The sequence below is a fragment of the Nicotiana tabacum genome, chromosome 1, assembly GCF_000715075.1.
Source record: "Nicotiana tabacum cultivar K326 chromosome 1, ASM71507v2, whole genome shotgun sequence".
Classification (NCBI taxonomy): Eukaryota; Viridiplantae; Streptophyta; class Magnoliopsida; order Solanales; family Solanaceae; genus Nicotiana; species Nicotiana tabacum.
The window spans coordinates 22,641,666-22,663,739 of NC_134080.1; the positions used below are offsets into that span (position 1 = coordinate 22,641,666).

General features: G+C 34.1%; 1 protein-coding gene across 2 annotated transcripts; it reads right to left on the minus strand.

Moving 5' to 3' along the window:
• Nucleotides 1–19,749: 19,749 nt before the first annotated feature.
• On the minus strand, nucleotides 19,750–21,123 carry LOC107796002 (zinc finger protein ZAT1-like). 2 transcript variants are annotated; one of them, XM_016618708.2, is made up of 2 exons: nucleotides 20,125–21,123; nucleotides 19,750–20,046 (listed from the first exon to the last, which is right to left on the minus strand). In XM_016618708.2, exons 1-2 carry the CDS (start codon nucleotides 20,957–20,959, stop codon nucleotides 19,943–19,945), a joined length of 939 nt encoding a protein of 312 aa, XP_016474194.1. In that variant the 5' UTR covers nucleotides 20,960–21,123; the 3' UTR covers nucleotides 19,750–19,942. The 2 variants fall into 2 exon arrangements, with proteins under 2 accessions (XP_016474194.1, XP_075102407.1); XM_075246306.1 differs by having other exon boundaries at nucleotides 19,750–21,123.
• Nucleotides 21,124–22,074: the final 951 nt, after the last annotated feature.

Consider the following 22,074-nt stretch of genomic DNA (forward strand, 5'->3'; position numbering starts at 1 on the left):
GTAGCCAACAATAACAGTAGCAGAAATCCCAGGAGCAGATTAAAAACAAGAGAATAACCCCAGCAACTCAATAGAACAGAGCTTGAAAAATCAGCAGAAATCCCAGGAAATTCCAAATTCAAACCAAACAATACCACAAAGCAATTACAGTCAAAATAGAAGATAGACAGGTGTAAGAAAACTATCTTTCTGATCATGAACCCTCAAAGAAGAAAGCAAACTCAAGCTCTTCAGCGTAAGCTTAGCCCTTAAACATTTACTCTATTCCTTACTTAGTAAGATAACATTGCCTATATGCACTTTCCTCTTTAGTTCTGAAATTTCTCCTAATTTTCAGCTCTCTTTCCCCTCTCTTTAAAATTCTCTCACTTTTTAGTCCTGAAATTTCTCCTAATTTTCAGCTCTATTTTCCCTCTCTTTAAAATTCTCTCCCTTTTTAGTTCTGAAATTTCTCCTAATTTTCAGCTCTCTTTCCCCTCTCTTTAAAATTCTCTCACTTTTTTTCTAAAAAGTTAGTCCCCAACCCCTTTTATACAAATCTCCCCCCCCCCCCCCCCGTTCCAAACTTAGTGCCCGACCCCTTTTCCTTATTCAAATCAGAATTTTCCCACTAAAAATTTGATTTTCACTTTAAATTCCACTAAGGAAAGCTTTTCCTTAATTTCAGCCCCTCCGTTCCCTTTGGTTCCCCATTAGTGTATTAATTAATACCCCACTAACAAAGCACTAAGACTAAAATATAATCCTAACTATTTCATTCCTAAATCATCCCTGAAACCCCTTAATATTACTGCCTATCAACTGTATTAAAACTTTTAATTCTGCAATTTGTTCCAGCTAACAAAGATTTGAAAACTAAATCTAACTAACAGCTATAACCAAACTTATTGACAGCTAAATGACTAAGGTCGAATCCCAATTGAAACAAATTGAACTGAATTTACAAAACTTAACAGAATCATTTAAACTGAAATTAAAACATTGAATCAATATGCACATGAATGCAGGTAATATGAATGCAGGTTCATTGTCAACCTAATGACAATGCCCTGAAACTAAGTGGCCACAGATCAAACATACACAACAACATTTGACGAACTTATTTATTTAACAAACAAGAACGAATTAATCGACAAAAACTAATTAACTGATTACCTACAACAAATGATAACAATCAATCTGAAAATAGATAATCAGGCAGTTTCAATCAGCATTAACAGGAACAGGGGTTTATAATAAAACAACTAATCGACGAACTTAGTCGAATCGATTATACACACTGTAACTCATAACAATTACAGCAAACAGAAGCAATGCCAGAATTGGACCAAATAAAAGGTCTATTGAAGATGAAACAGAATTAATTAAAAAAAGTAGAAAAATCACACAAATTACTAAAACAGGCAACGAGATACACAGAGAATACATGAACAAAAAAAGAAAGAAAGGAAAAATACCTCTGAATCTTAATAACAAAAATGTCCCAGTCTTGAACCGGATTTGACCTCTTTGAGGTTGAACGGACTTTAATCGAAGTATTATCAATTGAGAATACCTCGATTAAGGTCTATTAGACCCCAACCCTTCATTTAATCGGACAGATTCCATGATTTGGAATTTTAGGGTTCCGTTTTTTTCGGATTTAGGATTTGAACATTTCTAGGCAGATTCGAACCAAACCAAGCTTGGTTTGGTTACGAGTGAGGTCAAGGGAGTAAATGGTATGATTTTGGGGTAGGTTGGGATAGATTTAGGTTTACCTCGAATCTTCGATTGAAGATTCGAGAAGTTTTAGGATGATTCGAAGTAAAAGGTTAACAGATCCATGATGAGGGTGGTCAGGGGATGCTGTGGTGTTAATTTGGTGGTCATCGGAACAGGTGGAGTTTCAGACGAACTCTTCGATTGAAGATTCGAGAAGATTGGTGATGATTCGAAGGAAACTAACACCAGATCTGGAAAGGGGATGTCGTGGGGAAGCTATGGTGTAATTTTGGGGTTGTTTGGACCACCGGAACCGCCGTGAGGCGATTTCTGGTGGGTGATCAACGGTGGTAAGGGGCAGAGGGTCATCTGGTCTATAAAGCTTAGAGACGAAGGTGAGATGGGGTGTTTTGGCTTGTGGGATGGGGTAAGGATTTGGGCTTATATAGTGGGGTGGGGATTTGATATAGCCCGTTGGATCAGGCAAGATTAATGGCCAGGATCAATTCACTTAAAGGGGACGACACTGTTTGATCCTATTCAGAGATTGGGGCCAACCCAGGTTGAAATGGACCGGGTTGTGAGGGAAACTTGGAACCGTTGGATCAATGGAGATGGATGGTTTAGATTGACATGTCTGAAACGGTACCGTTTTAACTATGCATGGTCTGAACTGGGTCGTTCGATCTAGTTTGATCAACGGCTCAGATTTGAGGTGCCAATACGGTGTCGTTTGGATTGGTTGCAGGTGGACTGGATTTGGCCGGGTCTTTTGAATGTTTGGGACTGATTTTTGGTTTAAATTTTTGGCCCAGATCTGATTGGCCCTATATTTTTTAATTCTTTTCATTTTCTTCTTTTAATTTAACAATTTAAACACAATTCATAATTAAATTGTAAAAATCAAAAATAAAACTACACAAATATTAATTAACACTTACAACAATTAGCACACAAATTAAGACCTTAAAAAATCACACAATGACAACAAACTAGAATAAAACGCATATTTTTATGATTTTCCTTTTAGAGCCAATTAATGGTTTAATTCATTCCTAAAGGCATAATTAAATCTTAAATATGTATGCAACATGTATATATATTTTTTTATTATTTTATTATTATTTTTTTCAAATAACTACAACAAAGTAAACATTTACGGACAAAAATACAAATAATTATCCAAAAAATGTCACGCAAATCCTAAAAATTGTACACCAAGAGAATTTTGTTTTATTTTTTATTTTTTTATTTTTTTTATTTCTTTTGGAGTAATTTTCGTGAAGAAAAAATCACGTGCTCACAATGATTGCTTGATGCTCCTCCAACTTATGACTTCACCTCCTAAGGTAAAAACATATCCTGAGGTAGATTTTCTAGAGTCTCTATCTGACTGGAAATCTAAATCAGTATAGCCAATGGGTGCAAGATCACCTGAGTGATACACCAATATATAATCCCTAGTCCTCTTCAAGTACTTGATTATATGTTTAACAGTAGTCCAGTGTTCTCGACCAGGGTTAGACTGAAATCTACTAACCATGCCAACAGCAAAGCAAATGACAGGTCTAGTACATAGCATAGCATACATAAGACTCCCTACAGCAGAAGCATAAGGGACCGCCTTCATCTTTTCTATCTCATCAGTCGTTTTTGGAGACTGATCTTTTGACAGAGAGATTCCATGTCTAAAAGGGAGAAACCATTTCTTGGAATCTTGCATGCTAAACCTAGTGAGAATAGTATCAATATAAAGTGATTGGGACACGCCTAATATCCTTTGCTTGCGATCTCGCATAAGCTTGATCCCAAGAATATGTGCTGCCTGTCCCAAGTCTTTCATATCGAAACGTGAGGACAACCATTTCTTTAGTGAATTCAACATGCTCACATTATTCCTATGAGCAAAATATCATCTACGTACAAAACCAAAAATGTAACTTTTTCTCCATTCCACTTCTTATAGACACAAGACTCTTTTTCAAATTTATCAAAACCGAAGGTTTTAATCGATTTGTCAAAAAAAGTGTTTCATACCCTAGAAGCTTGTCTCAATCCATAAATGGAATTCTATAATTTACACAACATATACTCATTGCCACTTTTTATGAAACCAACTGGTTGTACCATATAGATGCACTCATCAAGACTTCATTTAGAAAAGCGGTCTTGACATCCATTTTCCAAATATCATAATCATAATGAGAAGCAATGGATAAGAGAATCCTAATGGATTTAAGCATTGCTACTAGCGAAAAGGTTTCCTCAAAATCGGTTCCTTCTTTCTGAGTAAACCCTTTTGCAACAAACCTAACTTTAAAAGTTTGCACTTTTCCATCCACTCCTCTCTTTTTCTTATAGATCCATCTACAACCTATGAGTTTGACTCCAGTAGGTGGTTCTACAAGATCTCAGACTTGATTGGAGTACACGGACTCCATTTCAGATTCCATAGCATCAACCCATTTATCAGCATCTGTATCATGTAGTGCTTCGTCGTAATTAATAGGTTCTGTATTAGGCTCTTCAGGGATTCTGTCATAAGATTCTCCCAAGAGTGCAAACCGGAGATGTTTTCTAATAATTCTCCCAATACGACTAGTCACTACAGGTGGAGGCTGATTTTGTTGTTGAATCACAACATCATTTTCTGGAACTGAAGCGTCAATGTTATCCTCAACACCTTGCGGTGCTGAGATATCATTAACTTCTTCCTGGAGTGCATGCTACATAACAGTTTCAGGTTGTTCAACAATCTGAGGTTGCTTAACATTACTCCTACTACTTTGGGGTAGTGAGATGTCAGGCAATTGCTCTTGTGAAATCTACTACCTATTGACATTTCTCCCACTACGATAATGTAGTGGTATGTCAATACTGGCTTCCGGGATACGTTCTAGAAATAAGTCTTTAGTTACTCCATTATTTAATTCCTATAAAACTAGTTTACTTCTAGGAATATGGTTTGTTAGATAGTTCTCTTCTAAAAATCTGGCATTTGTCGTAACAATTACCTTCTTTTCTTTGGGAAAAAACAAAACAAACTGCCTTTAGTTCCTTCTGGATATCCAATAAATATGCATACTTCTATCCTTGATTCCAATTTATCCGCTTTCCCTTTCAGCACATGTGTTGGACAACACCAAACTCGAATATGTCGTAAACTTGGCTTGTGCCCAGTTCACAATTCTACTAGAGTTGAAGTTACTGACTTTGAAGGAACCAAATTTAGAATGTAGTTCGCTATTTCTAAAGCATATCCCCAAAAGGTAGAAGGCAAATCGGAATAACGTACATTGATCTAACCATTTCCATAAGGGTCCTATTTATTCATTCTGCAATACCATTTTGTTGTGGTGTTCCTGGGGCAGATAATTGAGATGTAACTCCATTATCTGATAAGAATTTTATGAATTCTGCAGAAAGGTATTCACCACCATGATCAGATCGCAATGTTTTGATATATTTATCATGTCGTTTTTCGTTTCCGTCTTAAATTCTTTGAATTTCTTAAAGCATTCAAACTTACATCGCAACAGATAAATATATCCATATTTTGAGTAATCATCTATGAAAGTCACAAAATACTCAAAACCACCTCTTGCTTGTATATTCATAGGGCCACACAAATTAGAGTGAATTAATTCTAGCTTATCACTGGCTCTATTTCCTTTTTAGGGAAATGTCTCTTTGTCATTTTGCCTTCTAAACAAGATTCACATGTTGGTAGTGACTCCACTTTCGATGAACTGAAAGGTCCATCAGAGACCAATCTCGAAATCCTATTTAGATTTATATGACCTAGACGTAAGTTTCACAAATAAGTTTGACTCAATTCAGAAATACGTTTTATTTTATGTGGTAGATTAATGTTATTTAGTTCTTTTGGTTGTCGTAGCACATGAGGAGATATATCAAGAATAAAAATATCATGTACTCTGGCAGTAGTGTAGATAAAACGTTTATTAAACTTTATAACAACAGAGTTATTAGCAAAATAAATATTATAACCGCATACATTATTTTCGAAACCAAAATCAAATTCCTTCTAATAGAAGGTACATAGAGAACATCTTTTAAAACAAAAACTCTATCACTACTAAATGAAACTCTAATATCTCCTAAAGCTAAAGCTGGTGCTAGTTCGCCATTGGCTTGAAAAACGCAAACTTTATTATCACTTAGCCGCCGCGTTTCCTGAAACCCCTGCAAAGTAGTGCAGATGTGATTAGTGGTTCCCGAATCTACACACCAAAATATGGTAGAAACAGCCGCTAAACAAGTTTCCACGATATTTAAATTTGAATTATATTGCTTATTCAACTTTGCCAGATAGGCAGGGCATTGCTTCTTGTGATGCCCAGGTTGCTTGCAATGATAGCACTTGCCTTTGGGCCTTTTCACACCAGCCGCACCACCAGATGCCAGAACCTTTTGAGCCTTCTTCTTTTTCTTATTGCCTTTCGACTTAGAAACCGAAGCTTTTTCAACATTGAGTGCCACAACTGGAGCTTATTGTTTGATAATAGATTCTACCGTTTGCAGCTCATTCAATAATTTTCCTAGTGATAAATCCATTTTGTTCATATTATAGTTCAAGCGAAACTGTTTAAAACTGTCAGGCGGAGTCTGCAGGACCATCTCAACTTGAGACTCCTTATCAATCACAGCTCCAAGGACCTCCATTTCATTCAGAAGACTCATCATCTTCAGAACATGGTCCCTGACCGATGATCCTTCAGCCATCTTGGTGTTCAAAAGGGCTTTCATAGCTGTCTGCTTAGCTGAACGATTTTGCTCACCGAACTTCTCTTTGAGACTTTCGAGCATATTATAAGTAGACTTCATAGACTGATGCTGATGTTGCAAAACATTCGCCATAGAGGCAAGAATGTAATATCGCGTCATCTCATCAGCCTTAACCCATTTGTCATAGGCCTTAACCTGATCATCAGTAGCATTTTTAAGTTTTTCTGGGAACTCCTCAGTGATTACAAATTTGTAACCTTCAGCAGTTATGACAATATCAAGGTTCCTTTTCCAGTCAACATAATTCGGTCCTTCTAACTTGTTTTGGTTCAAAATTGAGGTAAGTGGATTGAATGAAGACATGGTTAATCTGGGAGATATTCACATTAAATAGATCATTAGTTATGCATTTAGAATAATTAAATTCAAAATAGCACATTACACATATAACCATGTTCATTGAACAGTTAGATTCGTTAGAGAAACTTAACTATTCATGCAAAATATATGAGTGATGTAAGATATTAACCCCATAAATTTAAATAGGACCAACTCAGATGGAGAGTAAACTGTTAATTTAAGATAGGAAAATATCACTTTTATAAACTCTACTTTCATTCAATCAACATGTAACTCAGTTGGAGAGTTAATACAAGTAATCAAATAACGAGAGGCAAAACTACAGTAATCATTTATAATGAATTTATCCGATGTGGAAGAAGACCTATGTCAACATATAAATTCATTATATTACTGTAAAACATGATTGAAAACAATGGGAATTGAACCCTACCATCACAGATTGCTTTTAAAAAAATTATTAAATAAATTTCCAGAAATAGAAAAATGGCCAAAAACCCATCTAAACGACCCTGAATGCCCAAAAACCGACATACCTCATAGGCTTTAACCGATGACTATTGCTCACTTGGCCGTTTCCGATGAACCTACCAAATTTGAGGTCAATCGAAGTTCGACAAAATTTCAGTATTCTAAAATTTCTCGAATTCTATTTTTGTCGTTTTAAGGGTTTTTAATTATTTTGACTTGTTCAAATCACATAATATACTGATGTATGTTAACACATGATTTCAGAACTCAAAAAATATTTTTTATTTAATAAAAACGTGTTTAGACAGAATTGTGAAAACAATATGTTAAAATGCCACTGTTCATAATTCTGTATATTAATTCAAAATTACAGAACTAATATCATACCAAACAGTCAAATTTTTATTAATATAATATTGTGATTATGGACAGAACGCAACTAAAACAGATTAATGGTATTAATTCACTGTTTATTCATATCTATATTAACCCATAATTACAGAATTAATAGCATTCAAAAAACAGACACGTTTTTATCAAAAAAAATTGTTATTCATCAAAAACGTAATTTAAACAGACTGTTATTTAAATATAACACCACTGTTTATACATGTGTATGTTAATTCATAATTTCAGAATTACAGAATTAAGATACTAATATATACAATCACGTTTTTAACATAGAATAATCATACCAAACATGTATCAATAAATAACACGTTTTAATATTACTCTATGCATGTTGTATTACATTATCTAGTTAGATGTAAAATGGCGTCTGATACCAATTGTTAGAACATGCGCAGCGGAAGCAAGCACACAATCCAGGCATCAAATACATGTAAACTAGACAATGCAATAATAACGTGATTAGAAGCACTAACCTCTAGAAGTAGTTGCACAAATCTTCTAAACAACAAGAATCCAGGGCTGCAGTCTTCTGCTAGTTGCCTAATAAAATCTTGGACGATTTTGCTATTGGGTGGGCAAGAACAATACAACTAAAAGGTAAGTTATAAGGTGAAACTAGTCTTCCTTTAATAGACCCGAAATTAAGCCAAAATAGGGGCTAAAAACGTGTAGGATTCTGCAAGTAGAATCCTACTCTAACTCAAAAGGATAACTTTTCTCCCAAGCTACTCTTTACCCAAGTCTGTCCAGGTTTTTACTAGGTATAGTAGGGACCACAGAAATAATAAGAGGCTACTAATTATAGTATTAATTCAAAATTAGCATGAATTAATTCTTACTATAATTAATTGCAATTTATTCCACTAACAAACTGAAATTGAAATCCTCAATATGAATTTCGAAAATTCATTAACACTTATTTAACTCCCCATGTTAAGATTTCAAATACCAATTAATTCAATTAAATCGCTGAAAATTTAATTCAATTAACTAATTAAATCCTTTATAATTACACTTAAACTATTTCATGTGACGGATACAAAATCCACCGGCCGGATTTTTACATGAAAACTTATAAGCTTTCATATAGGGGTATCATCAAACCCAAAACCGAGTCGTGGATTCTATCAATTAATTATTATTCACAAATGTTATTCGTTATTGTCCAATCTATTAGGCATACACTAACTCTAAATAGAGTCGTATCTTTTGATAAGTCAAAGCAATAAACAAATTACATTGATAATAATAATTATATCAAGATTAGGAGTATAAGCTCATTTAATGAATTAGAGAAAATATTTTATATTTTCAGTACAAAATATCTTTTCTCTACTTGGTCCGTTCAATATACACTGAGTATCCTAGCACAAGAAGTTAGAGTAAAACTACTCCCATAATCAAGACAAATTATACGAAAATCTTATGCTATAATCATCAAGATATTTTGTCCAACAATATCTTTGATTGTGAACATAGTTTATTAATTATGAGAACCAACAATTTAATCTTATGTGTATGAGCTAAGACTCCATACACTAAATTGTCGACTACATAACTAAAAGAACACACATGTAACAAATGATCTATTTAAAATAGTACTTTATTGAATTGAATAACTTAAATAAATAATTATTCTAAAAAGAATAAAATATTATAGTATGTCTAAACCGCATGGTTAATAGTATATCACAATAGTCACCTCGTACGTACTTAGCCCCCATAATAGAACAAATATTTATTTAAATCACATATGGGGTAAATTTCCTCTTACAAGGTTAGACAAGAGACTTACCTCGTCTCAAAACTCATTTCCCGGTCACAATTTCGCGTTAAAGCTTCAATTTGGTACCGAAAAATCCGAAACTAGCCAAATGTTGTATGATTTAATCAATACATGCTCAAAATTTCATAATTTATCTATTAGAGTAATTACTCATCCAAATTGGTAAAATTCCTAATATTTATCCTGGGCCCACATGCCCGGATTCCGGAAATGTTTGGAGGAAATCATCACCCATAACCTTAAGAACTCAAATATAGAATTTTCTTCCCATTCCATAACCATTTTCGTGGTAAAATCTCATTTTTATCAAAACTTAGGTTTTTCATCTAAACCCTTAATTTTCACAATTTACATGTTAAAATCTACCCATACTCTATGTATTTAACTCACAATAGGTAGAATTAACTTACCTCCAAGTTGCTAGTTGAATACCCCGCTCAAGAAGCTAAAAAATCGCCCAAGGATGAACAAAATGGGCTAAAAAACGGCTAAGCCCCGTTTTAAAACATTCTGTCCAGAAATTCTGACCCTTTCTTCGCAAACGCGTAAGAGGCCTCGCGTTTGCGAAGACCAACGGGCTAGGCCCTCAAAAATTTGATCATTGTGATTGTGACAGGGGCCTCACGAATGCGGAAGCTGGCTTGGCCTACTCTTCGTGAACGCGACCGGGGTCCCAAAGTCCAGCCCAGGTTCCTCTATGTGAACGCGATTCACCTCAGGCGAACACGAAAGTCACAGGTCCCAGACCTTCGCAAATGCGTGCTGGCTATCATGAACGCGTAGCACAAAAAATGCCCAGCTCCAATTCCTTCAACACTGACGTGAGAGGCCTTCCGCGTTTACGAAGAAGGAAACCAGAACTAGAAAATCTAGTTTTTCCAACTTAACTCCAGGTGGTTCAAAAGTCGCCCGAGCCATTTCGGACCCTGTCTAAATATACCAACAAGTCTGTAAACATAATACGGACTGTACGAACTCTCGAAATGCGTAAATCAACAACAAAACCAAGAATCACACCCAAAACCGAATTGAATCAAAATATGAACTTTCAAGTTTCCAAAGTGCTCCGAACGCACTAAATCATACTTAGACAACTCAGAATGACACCAAATTTTGCGTGCAATTCTTAAATCACCATACGAAACTATTCCCCTACTCGGAATACCAAACGGACCTCGATTACTCCAAAATCTACTCCAAACCAAATTGGAAGATCTTTAAGCCTTCAAATAGCCAACTTTCACTATTAAGCGTCGAAACGCTCCTGGGTCATCCAAAACCCGATCCGAATATGCGCCCAAGTCTAAAATTATCATACGAACCTATTGGAACTGTCAAATTCCAATTCCGAAATCATTTACTTAAAACGTTGAACTAAGTCAAACTTAGCCTTTTAAAGCCAAACTAAGGAACCAAGTGTGCCAATTTCAACTCGAACCCTTTCAATTCCTGAATTAACCATCCCCGAAAGTCATAAAATAGTAAAAGCACATACGGGGAGTCTTATTTAGGAGAACATGGCTTTAGATGACAAAACGAACAGTTGGATCGTTATATTCTCCACCTCTTAAACAAACGTTCGTCCTCGAATGGGTTTAGAATCATATGAATAAGTATGGATATCTGCTATTCATGTCCTTCTCGGCCTCCCAAGTCGCTTCCTCGACGGTTTGGCCCCTCCACTAAACTTTTACAGTAGAAATATTCTTGGATCTCAACTAGCGAACCTGCCTATCAAGAATGGAAACTGGTTTCTCTTCATAACCCAAGCTCTCTTCTAGCTGAACTGTGCTGAAGTCTAACACATGTGACAGGTCGACATGATACCTCCGAAGCATAGATACATGGAAAATTGGATGAACTCACGATAGACTAAGAGGCAAATCAACTCGTCTCAACACCTCAAATGGGCCTATATATCTTGGGTTCAACTTGCCCTTCTTATCGAACCTCATGATTCCCTTCATCGGAGAAACCTTCAAGAGAACTTTTTCACCCACCATAAATAATAAATCACGCGCTTTCTAATCCGCGTAACTCTTCTGTCTGGACTGTGTTGTACGAAGTCGCTCCCTAATCAACTTTACCTTTTCAAAGGCATCCTTCACCAAATCAGTACCATATAACTTAGTCTCACGGGGCTCAAAATATTCGATGGGCGAATGACATCGCCGACCATATAAAGCCTCAAATGGATCCATCTCGATGCTGGATTGGTAACTATTGTTATAAGCAAACTCGGCCAAACACTAGAAACGATCACACTGACCCCCGAAGTCAATCACACATGCCCTGAGCATATCCTCCAAGATCTGAACTGTCCTCTTCGACTGCCCGTTGGTCTGCAGGTGAAAGGCTGTGTTGAGCTCTACACACATCCCCAATTCACTCTGTACTGCTCTCCAAAAATGTGAAGTAAACTGAGAGCCTCTATCTGATATGATGGAAACGAGCACACCATGCAACCGAACTATCTCTTGAATATAAATTTGGGCCAGCCTCTCTAAAGTATACGCAGTCACAAGTGGAATGAAGTGTGCCGACTTGGTCAACCTATCGACAATGACCCAAACTGCATCAAACTTTCGCAAGTCCGCGGCAACCCAACTACGAAGTCCATAGTAATGCACTTCCATTTCCACTCTGGTATAATCATTTGTTGAAGTAGGCCACCTGGCATCTGGTCCTCATACTTAACTTGCTGGCAATTTAGGCACCTAGCTACATACTCAACTATATCTTTCTTCATCTGTCGCCATCAATAATGATGTCTCAGATCGTGATACATCTTCGTAACACCTGGATGAAAAGAATAGCGAGAACTGTGTTCCTCCTCTAGGATCTTTTACCTCAAGTCATAAACATTAGGAACACATAGTCTGCATCTGTGGTTCCCCAACCGCAGATGCGAAAACACCAGCAACCAAAAATCTTCAGCAATTGCATAAGTTCAAACTTTAACCCGTTGATCATCCGAAACACACCCGAGGCCTCTCGGACCTCTACCAAACATATTAACCAATCCTAAAATACCATACGAACTTAGTCGAGCCCTCAAATCACATCAAACAATAGTAAAATATAAATCACCTTTCAATCCAAACTTAATAAACTTGAAACTTCAAACTTCCACAACAGATGCCGAAACCTATCAAACCATATCCGAATGACCTCAAAATTTGCACATAAGTCATATTTAACATTACGGACCTACTCCAACTTCCATAATCAAAATCCGACTTTGATATCAAAAATTCTACTACCGGTCCAAATCTTCAAAAATTCGACTTTCGTTATTTCAAGCCTAAATAAGCTACGAACCTCCAAAACACAATCCGGACAAGCTTCTAAGCCCAAAATCACCCAATGGAGCTAACAGAATTGATAGAACTCCATTCTAGAGTCGTCTTCACACAGTTCCAACTACGATCCAACTCTTAAGACTTAAGCCTCCATTTAGGGATTAAGTATCCCAAAATACTCCAAAAATCAAAATGAAACCTCCCGGCAAGTCACAATAGCAGAAAATAGATACAAGGAAAGCAGTTAACAGGGGAATTAGTTTTTTCTTACTTCATAATGGAGTAATCTTTTTTTGTTGGGATAGTTGATGAAGCTTGATATATATATATACTATCTCAGTTTTAATACATTCTTGAATTGGAACTTTCTATTTATATTTTATATTGTGCTATCTCAGTTTAGTATATCCTTGGCTTGAAAATTTCTTTTTATACTTTGTATTGTGCTATAATAATAGTTTTAATTAATCATTATTATTACTTCTACATATTTTTATCTCTAAGTTATTTTTATATTGATTTTGTAATTCTCACGAAGCAAAATTGATATATAATAACCAATGAATAAAATAGTAGAGTGAGTAATTTTTAGTAAACTATTATTCCAAGTTTGTAATCTTGCTTGCCTCAGTTTTAATTCTCACGGAGAAATTGTTGTAGGCAAGATTATTAATTTTTTAGTAAAAAATATTCTCACAAAGTTTTTACTACCTCTTAGCACTATTCAAGAAAGAAAAATATTTTGGTTTAATCGTCACTAATTTTAACTCAATTAATTACATAACCTCACGGAGTTCTATTAATCGACTACTTCTTAGTGGCTAAATATAATTGTATTAGCAATAATCAATTATTCCTCAGAGAAATACATGTAAAAATCGAGATTTTATTGTAATATATTACCAAGTGAATTCAACGATTCCCAACTCGTTTAAATTATAAATCTTCCTAAAGTTCTTGATTTTTGTTTAAGTAATTAACAAGCTTTAAACCTCACTCACTTTTCATCAAATTGATTCTCTCAAATAGTAGTTGAAATATTAAAAGTCTGTAGCATAGATGTTCTAATCTATGTGGGACGATATCATAAACTATACTAGAATTTGACAAAGCACGAGCAGGAAAATTCAATACACATTGGCCTCGTCGAAATGCAAGGCAAATCTTCTACTAATATAGATGCGTTGTGTGATGGAAGCAGAGATGAAATTGTTGAAAAATATTATTATGTGTGAGTGACTTTACTTATTATTTCATGGTGGATTATCAGTATATAGTCATTTGTGGAATAGACTTCTACATCATACTAAATGATGTATTTTAATTATTCAAATCATTGTATAACAATAAGTAATTATACCAGATAATATTATATGCTTTGGAATATCTATATATACATAAAATTGAGTTAAATCTTTATTATGTTTGTTTACTTTATATTTTATATTTTAATTAAATTAAATAAAAAATAATCAAAGTCTCTTACGGTAAAAATTTAAGTTTATTTTTCTCCTTAAAATACATATAAGACCTTGATACTATCCTTTTTGGTAATTTGACGCTCAAAAGCACTTTTTAAAAAGATTGGCCAAACATATTTTGTTTAAATTTTTCAAAAAATCCTTCTTAAATGAATTGGCCAAACACAAACTGTTTTTTTTTCAAAAATACTTTTTAAAATAAACAGATTTTGGCAGCTTGACCAAACATGCTTTTAGAATGATTTGAAGACTCAAAGTATTAGATTAAGAAGAAAGACGAGTTTGTTCTAGGACTTCATGACTTAAGTAATCATACATTATCAAATGTTCATGATTTGAATGATCATATTCTATAAGATTTATTATTTTTGTTCTTAGTAACATCACCAATTTGTAAGTTTAAATCAATTTGGAAGTTCAAGCAATTCTTTTTTAATCATGGCCCATGAAAAGCAAGAATCTTGAATTGCTTTATAATGAATCCGAAACAAATTATTATTATTATTATTATTATTATTATTATTATTATTATTATTATTATTATTATTATTATTATTATTATTATTATTATTATCATCAAAAATTCCACCACCAAGAAATCATCACATACGCAAACATGGGCACTATGAATTTTTATAAGCGATATCAATATTTGAAGAAGTGAACAAATGAATAAATTATTGTAACGGCAAACGGTGTCAGTTTTTTTTTATATTTAGACCTAATATTTTAATTTTATATTATATATATATATACAAAAAATTCGACGAACATGCTGCCTACGGCCGAGAACATGGATGTCTCAGTTAAGCAAAGGCAAACATTAGCTATGTTTCGGGGACTCTTAAATTCAAAACGAGAAATCAGATCATTGGCTATTGTGACAATGGATTATGGGGTGGTTTGCCAAAGCTTTTCGATAAGGGCACCTTTTGAACAATTTCTAGCGTGAGGGTACGAAAAATTGACCTCTACCACGCAATATGTTTTTGCTGATTTCCGAAATTAATATTTCAAATATTACAATTTCAAGAACTCAAAATTGAAGTTTTTACGTTTCATTGCGTAAACTTATACCATTTTGGAGTATATGCGGATCAAATAGCAAAAAATTCGAAGTTAGAGAAGAAAATTTTAGAATGAACTCGTTACCACATGGGATAAAATTGGACTATGCAGTTTGTTCACCAACAATAGTGAGCGTCCATTACATCGTTTGCCTTTTGGCCCAGTTCTTGTTAGAGCTCCTTTTTTTGTTTGTTTCCCACTCGATGTCCGGTGTTTGTATTCGGGCTAAGCGTTTCATAACAAAGACGACTTCATACCTAGGGCTCGATCCCCAAATCTCTGATTAAGGATAAAAGAATATTTACCGTTACACCACAACCCTTGGTTCGTTCGAGCTCTCTACCAAGCTACTAATAGGATGACTCTTTATAAAGTTAAGGAAATAGAAAATTTTTAACAGTGAGGAACTCTTCCTCTTTTTTGAAATATTATTCAATTTTTTCACTCCAACAGTGTTATACGAAGAATTGAAGAAATTTTAATAATTAGTATGTTGAAGAGTCAATGTTGTATACTTGTATATGTTGAGGATGAATTGGAAAAAAAGAATCTTCTGTGGCCACAATTAAAGAGAATAAATCCGTAGTAAGCAAGCAATCACATGCGATTAAAGAAAAAGACTAAGGTAAAGAAACTCACACTCTTTTTTCTGACAAAACATTATCTGCACCGTCTAACATGTACAGGAAGATTGAGAGTAATTAAAAAGAGAGAAAAATTTGGTGCCATTAAATTTCTATTCAATCTCGAGTTACTAATTTATGTTACTGACAGCTGCCTTAACAACTGCATGCCAACTAGCTTCGATGTCATTAAAAGTTGTTTAAATTCTTTATTACCAAATTATGCTGTTTATTCAACTGTTAAACATTCTATATATGGAATTTGAGTGCTCCAAAGTATCCCTCCTTATATACTGGTACTAGTAGTAATATAGTGTACTTACTGGTTGAGTTGTTAATTATCCGAGTCTTTGATAAAAGCCCACATTTAAACCAAAAGACCCTTTTTTCCAAATATAATGGTGGTGTTCCACCGATTTGTGCTTGATTATTTTATTTCTATCGAGTATTTGTTACCTTTCACCAGTATAATATCGGGTAATTCAGTCACAAAGGGTTAGATAGATAAGTAAAATCAATTGTATTTTCTATCTTTTGGAATTTAAATCTTAAGGTGTGTTTGGTATGAAAAACAATATTTTCCTTGAAAAATATTTCTTTTGTAAAATAAATGACTTTCTTACTTATTTTTTAGTATTTCGTTAGATAGCATAAAATATTTTTGAAAAATATATAGTTTAGGTAAACACTATATGAGACGAAAAGGGTAAGGGCGGAAGAGTAGTGGTGAAGCCACATGGTCATAAGGGCAGTCAACTGACCACCCTTCGTCGAAAAATTGCATTGTGTACATAGGTAAAATATTACGTTTTAGAGGTATATAACACATGTTGAACACCTTTTGTTAGAAATTTGTTTCACTTCTTTTAAATTTGAACACCCTTGGGAAAATTCCTAGCTTCGCCACTGCGGAGGAGGGTCGCAGGTCGGGATCCAGGAGCTGGAGTAGTGGTGGAGATATTGGAGGAGGGGAGGGAGGTGGAGGGGGTGAGATGAGGTGGAAAGGTGGGGTCGGGGTGAGGGTGAGGGTGAAGGTGAGGGTGAGGAAGGTTGAGAAAGAGTTTCGAAAAATATTTTCCCTTCTTTTGATAGAGAAATTATTTTTCTTCAATTGGAGGAAAATAAGTTCATGATAAAAATATTTTTAAGTCAATCAAACATGAAAAAGTTTAAAAAAATCTACAAAATATTTTTCTTCTTACTAACACACCCTAATCTCCAAAATTTTGCAGTTAGTTTATTGACCACCAGACCACATGTTTAGTGCCCAAAGGCCTTTAAAGACAAAGAAAGACAAGAGGAAGTCATCCCAAAGATCATTTCAATATTTTAAATTGTTTGTGTTACTAACTATAGGTTGCCTATAAGCTTAATAAAAATTATTCACCTTGGTAACTTTTTGTTAAAAAAAGTATAGCTTGTTATATTTTCCTAACATTTGAAAATGAATTCTTTAATTGCCTTATCTTTAATGGCCACCACTCCATCAATGGGATTAGTTCGCTTTAAACTCTATGGAACTTGGAGGCGTGGTGTTATGATTGTTTATGCAAATTACTAATCTCTCCTTTTTAAATTATCTCTTTATACCCCTTAAGAAAATAATAATTAGAAAATATTTTCTATTATCCTACCCTCATTTATGCCTTATTGGTATTTGATCAATCATAATATTAACCCAAAATTTGAGGTGTTTGTAATCTTCAAGAACAATTACTACTAAAGATAAAATAGAAAAAAATATTTAATTTATTTTGAACTTCTTAAATGATAAATAATTTGAGACAATTATTTTTAGAAATGATGTCACATAATTTAAGACGGAGAGAGAGAGTACCAGTTTTAACACTCATGATAACGATAAACAACTACTTGCATGTTAGATGAATACATTGTTTGACTTTCTGCCTTAACTAAATAAATAGATTACAATAATCCCAAAAGGTAAAAGCAATTTAATTTACTAGCTGACCATGACGTACTCGGAGTGATAAGTTAAGGTCAAACACAAATGCATACGGCTTATTTAATATAATAAATCTTTAAATTAATGAGTTTAATAGAAGCAATCATTGGCGAAACCAAGAATTATTCATACTTGAAAGAAGTGAAAAAAATTTCCCAACAAAGGTGTTCAATATATATTATATACATTTAAAATCGAATATTTTTGCGTACCCTTTAAGATAGTTAAAATAGCACGGGCTAGTCAGTTTTCGGACTGGTCATTCAAAAATAGTCAGTGTTTGCAAAGTCATTCAAAAATAGCCACTATTTTGCTGCAACAGGGACCGATCCAACCTAATATACTGGAGATCGGTGCACCTGTGTATGAACTTCCAGCATATTATGCTGGAACTCCAACACACGGAAAGTTCCAGCATAATATACTGGAGATTGGAGCACCGGTGTATGAACTTCCAGCATATTATACTGGACCGGTATATTATGCTGGAACTCCAGTATATTATACTGGAACTCCAGTATATTATACTGGAACTCCATTATAATATGTTGGAGTTCCAGTATACTTATGCTGGAACTCCATTATAATATATTGGAGTTCCAGTATACTTATGTTGTAATTCAGTATATTATGCTAGAGCAGTTTTCGGATTTTGAACAGTATTTTCGCAGATTTATCTTTACATTAAAAAGTGACTAAATTTCAATTACTTTTGAAAATGTGGCTATTTTTAATTGACCACTTGTAAATCTGGTTATTTTTGAATTTTATGTAGCTTCGCCCCCAAAAGCACCAGTATATTATTGTATATAAGTTACATATATGGTCACTTTAAGTAGTTTTTATACCATCATGTTATTTTTACCTATGATAGCAGGCAACTTTAAACTCTATAAGTTATTACGGTTAACATTGATGTTTCAGCTAATCACGTCAATGAAGGTGAAAAACCTAAAGAAAAGTGAAAGGGGTCATTTTGGTAATTTTGGATGTAGATTCTGGTAGCCATATCTGTCACAGATGGGAGAAGAACTATTTGTGCAGACCTCAAGCAGACAAATCCATAAAGGCAATGATGAGAGAGAACAAAAACAATGGAATTCTTTAAGGTTTCTTTTTTTATACACAATGTAATAAAAGGGCAAAGATCACTTTTACCCGAGGCAGCAGAAACTATTTAGAAGTATTATCACTTTTGGACTGCGTAAAAAATTATTTATATTTGTTAGCTAAAAAAGTATATAAATTTGTATAATTTTTGTATATAACATATAAAATATATATACAAAAAGTGGGCTATTATTTTTAGAGTGACTATATAGTGTCATTTTTCCCTATTTATGTCTGATAACCACAAAAATATATAAAATTTGTATATTTTTTGTATATAACATACAATTATATATATATATATATATATATATATATATATATAATTTTTTGGTTGGAAGATAAGAGCGATTATATAGTGTCATTTTCCCAAAATAATATGAAAAGAAATATGAAGAAGCATAAGGAGAAACAAGGCACCAGCTGGAGTCAGTGGGAGCAGCTTAACAGAAGGTTGAAAACTTTGCTTTGGTAGTTTCACTGAGACCAAAACTGAACAAAATTGTACCACAAGCAATACTCATATCATATGCAAACATAATAAGGAGATATTCAATGGGGAGAGTATTTCCATATTCCTACAAGAAAAACAAAGTGCACAAAACAAAAAAGAAACAGACTTCTGATGCCCCCCTCCCCCCCCCCCCAAACCCCCCAATTAGCTACTAGCTGGGCCCCCCAGGTCAATACTGTATCAGTTGTTTGTATCTGCAACTAATTTTTCAGATTGCTTGTGAAAGTTTCAAAGCAATGTGTGTTACAACTACCATAAAAACAGAGGAGCTAAAATGGGATTAAAGATCATAACTTTTCTATAAATAAGCAAACCCCATTTAAGAAAATTTACTAAAAGACATTTTTAAAGATTAAAAAAAGGCAAAACAAGATAGTAAATGAGAGTGACGATTACTTTAACCTCTCCCATTTTCTTGATGTTGAAAATCAGCATCTGAAATTGCAGAAAAATCTGGTTGGCTAAAATCTTCATCTTCCATTGGTGCTGGCATGTTAAGATCTATAAATCCATTTAGTAATTTAGCTGAATTTGAGTACTCAACTAAAAAACTATCACCAAGTTTTAATGAGGAAGAACCTGTAGTTGATGAACTCATAATAAGATGTGATCTTTTGTGTCCACCTAATGCTTGACCTGATTGAAATAATTTCCCACAAAATGGACATTCATGCAATTTTTGATCCATAATATTCTTCACACTAACTAATTTCTTGGTTGGTTTTTGCTCTGACTCTTCAATACAAGTTGAAGAATTGCTGTTCTTGATCTTGTGAATGGTTTTATGACTACCTAAAGCTTGAGAAGTTTTGAACATTCTGTGACAAATCCCACATTGGTATTTCTTCCCATGTTTTGACCTTAATTTTGAGGGTTGTGAACTTTTCCAAACATCTTTTGAAAGCATCATTAAACACATAGCAATGTCTTCTTCACTTGAACTATCTGAAAACAAACTCAATGGCTCAAAATCAACTGATTTCTCCTTCATTTTTTCTTCATTTTTCTCATCTGCTGGTATTGTTAAAACCATTTTTCGACTTCTATTGGATCTTCTACAAGTTGGTTTTTTTGTTGACTCAGTCTCACTTTCTCTATCTTGTACCACATACCCACCATCCAAAAACTCAGGATCTATCATTCTAAAGCTTCTCTTTGGATTTTCTCTCAACCCATAATTACCCAATGAATCATCACCTTTCTGTTCTAACACCTCCTCCTCTTCTTCTTCTTGTTCATTTTCTGATGAACAGAGTGACAGAGTTGAGTGGCTACGGCCGCCGCCGGAATCTTGTTTTAACGGCGGAGTCTTAGGTGGAAGTGGCAAAGCCATTAAATGAGACCTCATGTGACCACCTAAAGCTTTGCCATTCAAGAATTTCCTTGAACATAACTTGCATTTATGCTTCTCCATACTTACAAGAAGAAGAGATCAAAGATTAGCACTTTACTATGTAATCACCAATGAGAGAGGGAAAGGGAGAAAGTTGAGGGATAGGAAGAGAAGTAGAGTGGGAGTGGGAACTTTAAGGATTTAAGAGGAGTAGGTAACAAGCATTCCTCAACCAAATAGTGAGGCACAAACTCTGACTCCAAAATTACTCTTATAGAATTTTCATTTCTTTTTTGGGATTTATATTTACTCTATTATTTACCGTTTATACGAACCTTTTGGCTTTTTGAGATTCAAATTATGTAAACTTTTAACCAATACTTTGAAATAAATTTTTTATCATATTGACATAAAAAGAGTTGCTGATATTGTTTTTTTGCTAATGTTATTTTCTCTGGCTTGTACTGTTATTATGGATCTATTATCTCGTTTCGTCTTCTTGAGTCGACGGTTTTTCGGAAATAACCTCTCAACTCTTTCGAAATGGGATAGGGATAAGATTTGCCTACACTCTATCCTCCCCAGTTCTACTTTTCTTGTAGTTTTTGAATATCAAAATTTTAACTTTAATATATTAAGTTAATATAATTCAACTTAGCTTAAAAAATTAGTCAATTTGACCTTCAAAAAGCAAAAAGGTCCCACATGAGCTAGAATTGAAAGAATATTTATTAACTCCAAAGGTTGTGGTGGATAGCAAATATCCTTCCAAGGTCTCCTCTCGAGCCATAAGAAAGAAATCACATTTAATTGAGGACGCTTTTATTCTGGAACTTTTTAGTGTGAATTTGAATTTTTCGGACATGCAAAAGATATCGAGCAGGAGAAAAAAAAGAATTTGCTTATTTAGTTTTAGATACTTTTTATTTAGTAAAGGTAAATGAAAAGGAATTGTAACAATTTTGTGATTTGAATATTTCACGGGACGACAAAATGGAGTAAATTAATAAAAATTAACAAAGTATGATCATAAGTGGATAAAGAGGAACAACTAACATGCACATGCTGCCTTCTCAGAAGAAACCTTTCCTCTTTTTCTTTGTTTTTCTTCCATTTATTATTTTTTCACTTTATGTTTTTCTAGATTGTGTGTATTGTTTAATACTCCTTGTTAGTCTTCTATTTTTGTTTGGTAA

Bases quoted from the DNA above. Each gene is read 5' to 3' on its own strand.
- LOC107796002 (XM_075246306.1), bottom strand. From the start codon at position 20,959: ATGGAGAAGCATAAATGCAAGTTATGTTCAAGGAAATTCTTGAATGGC.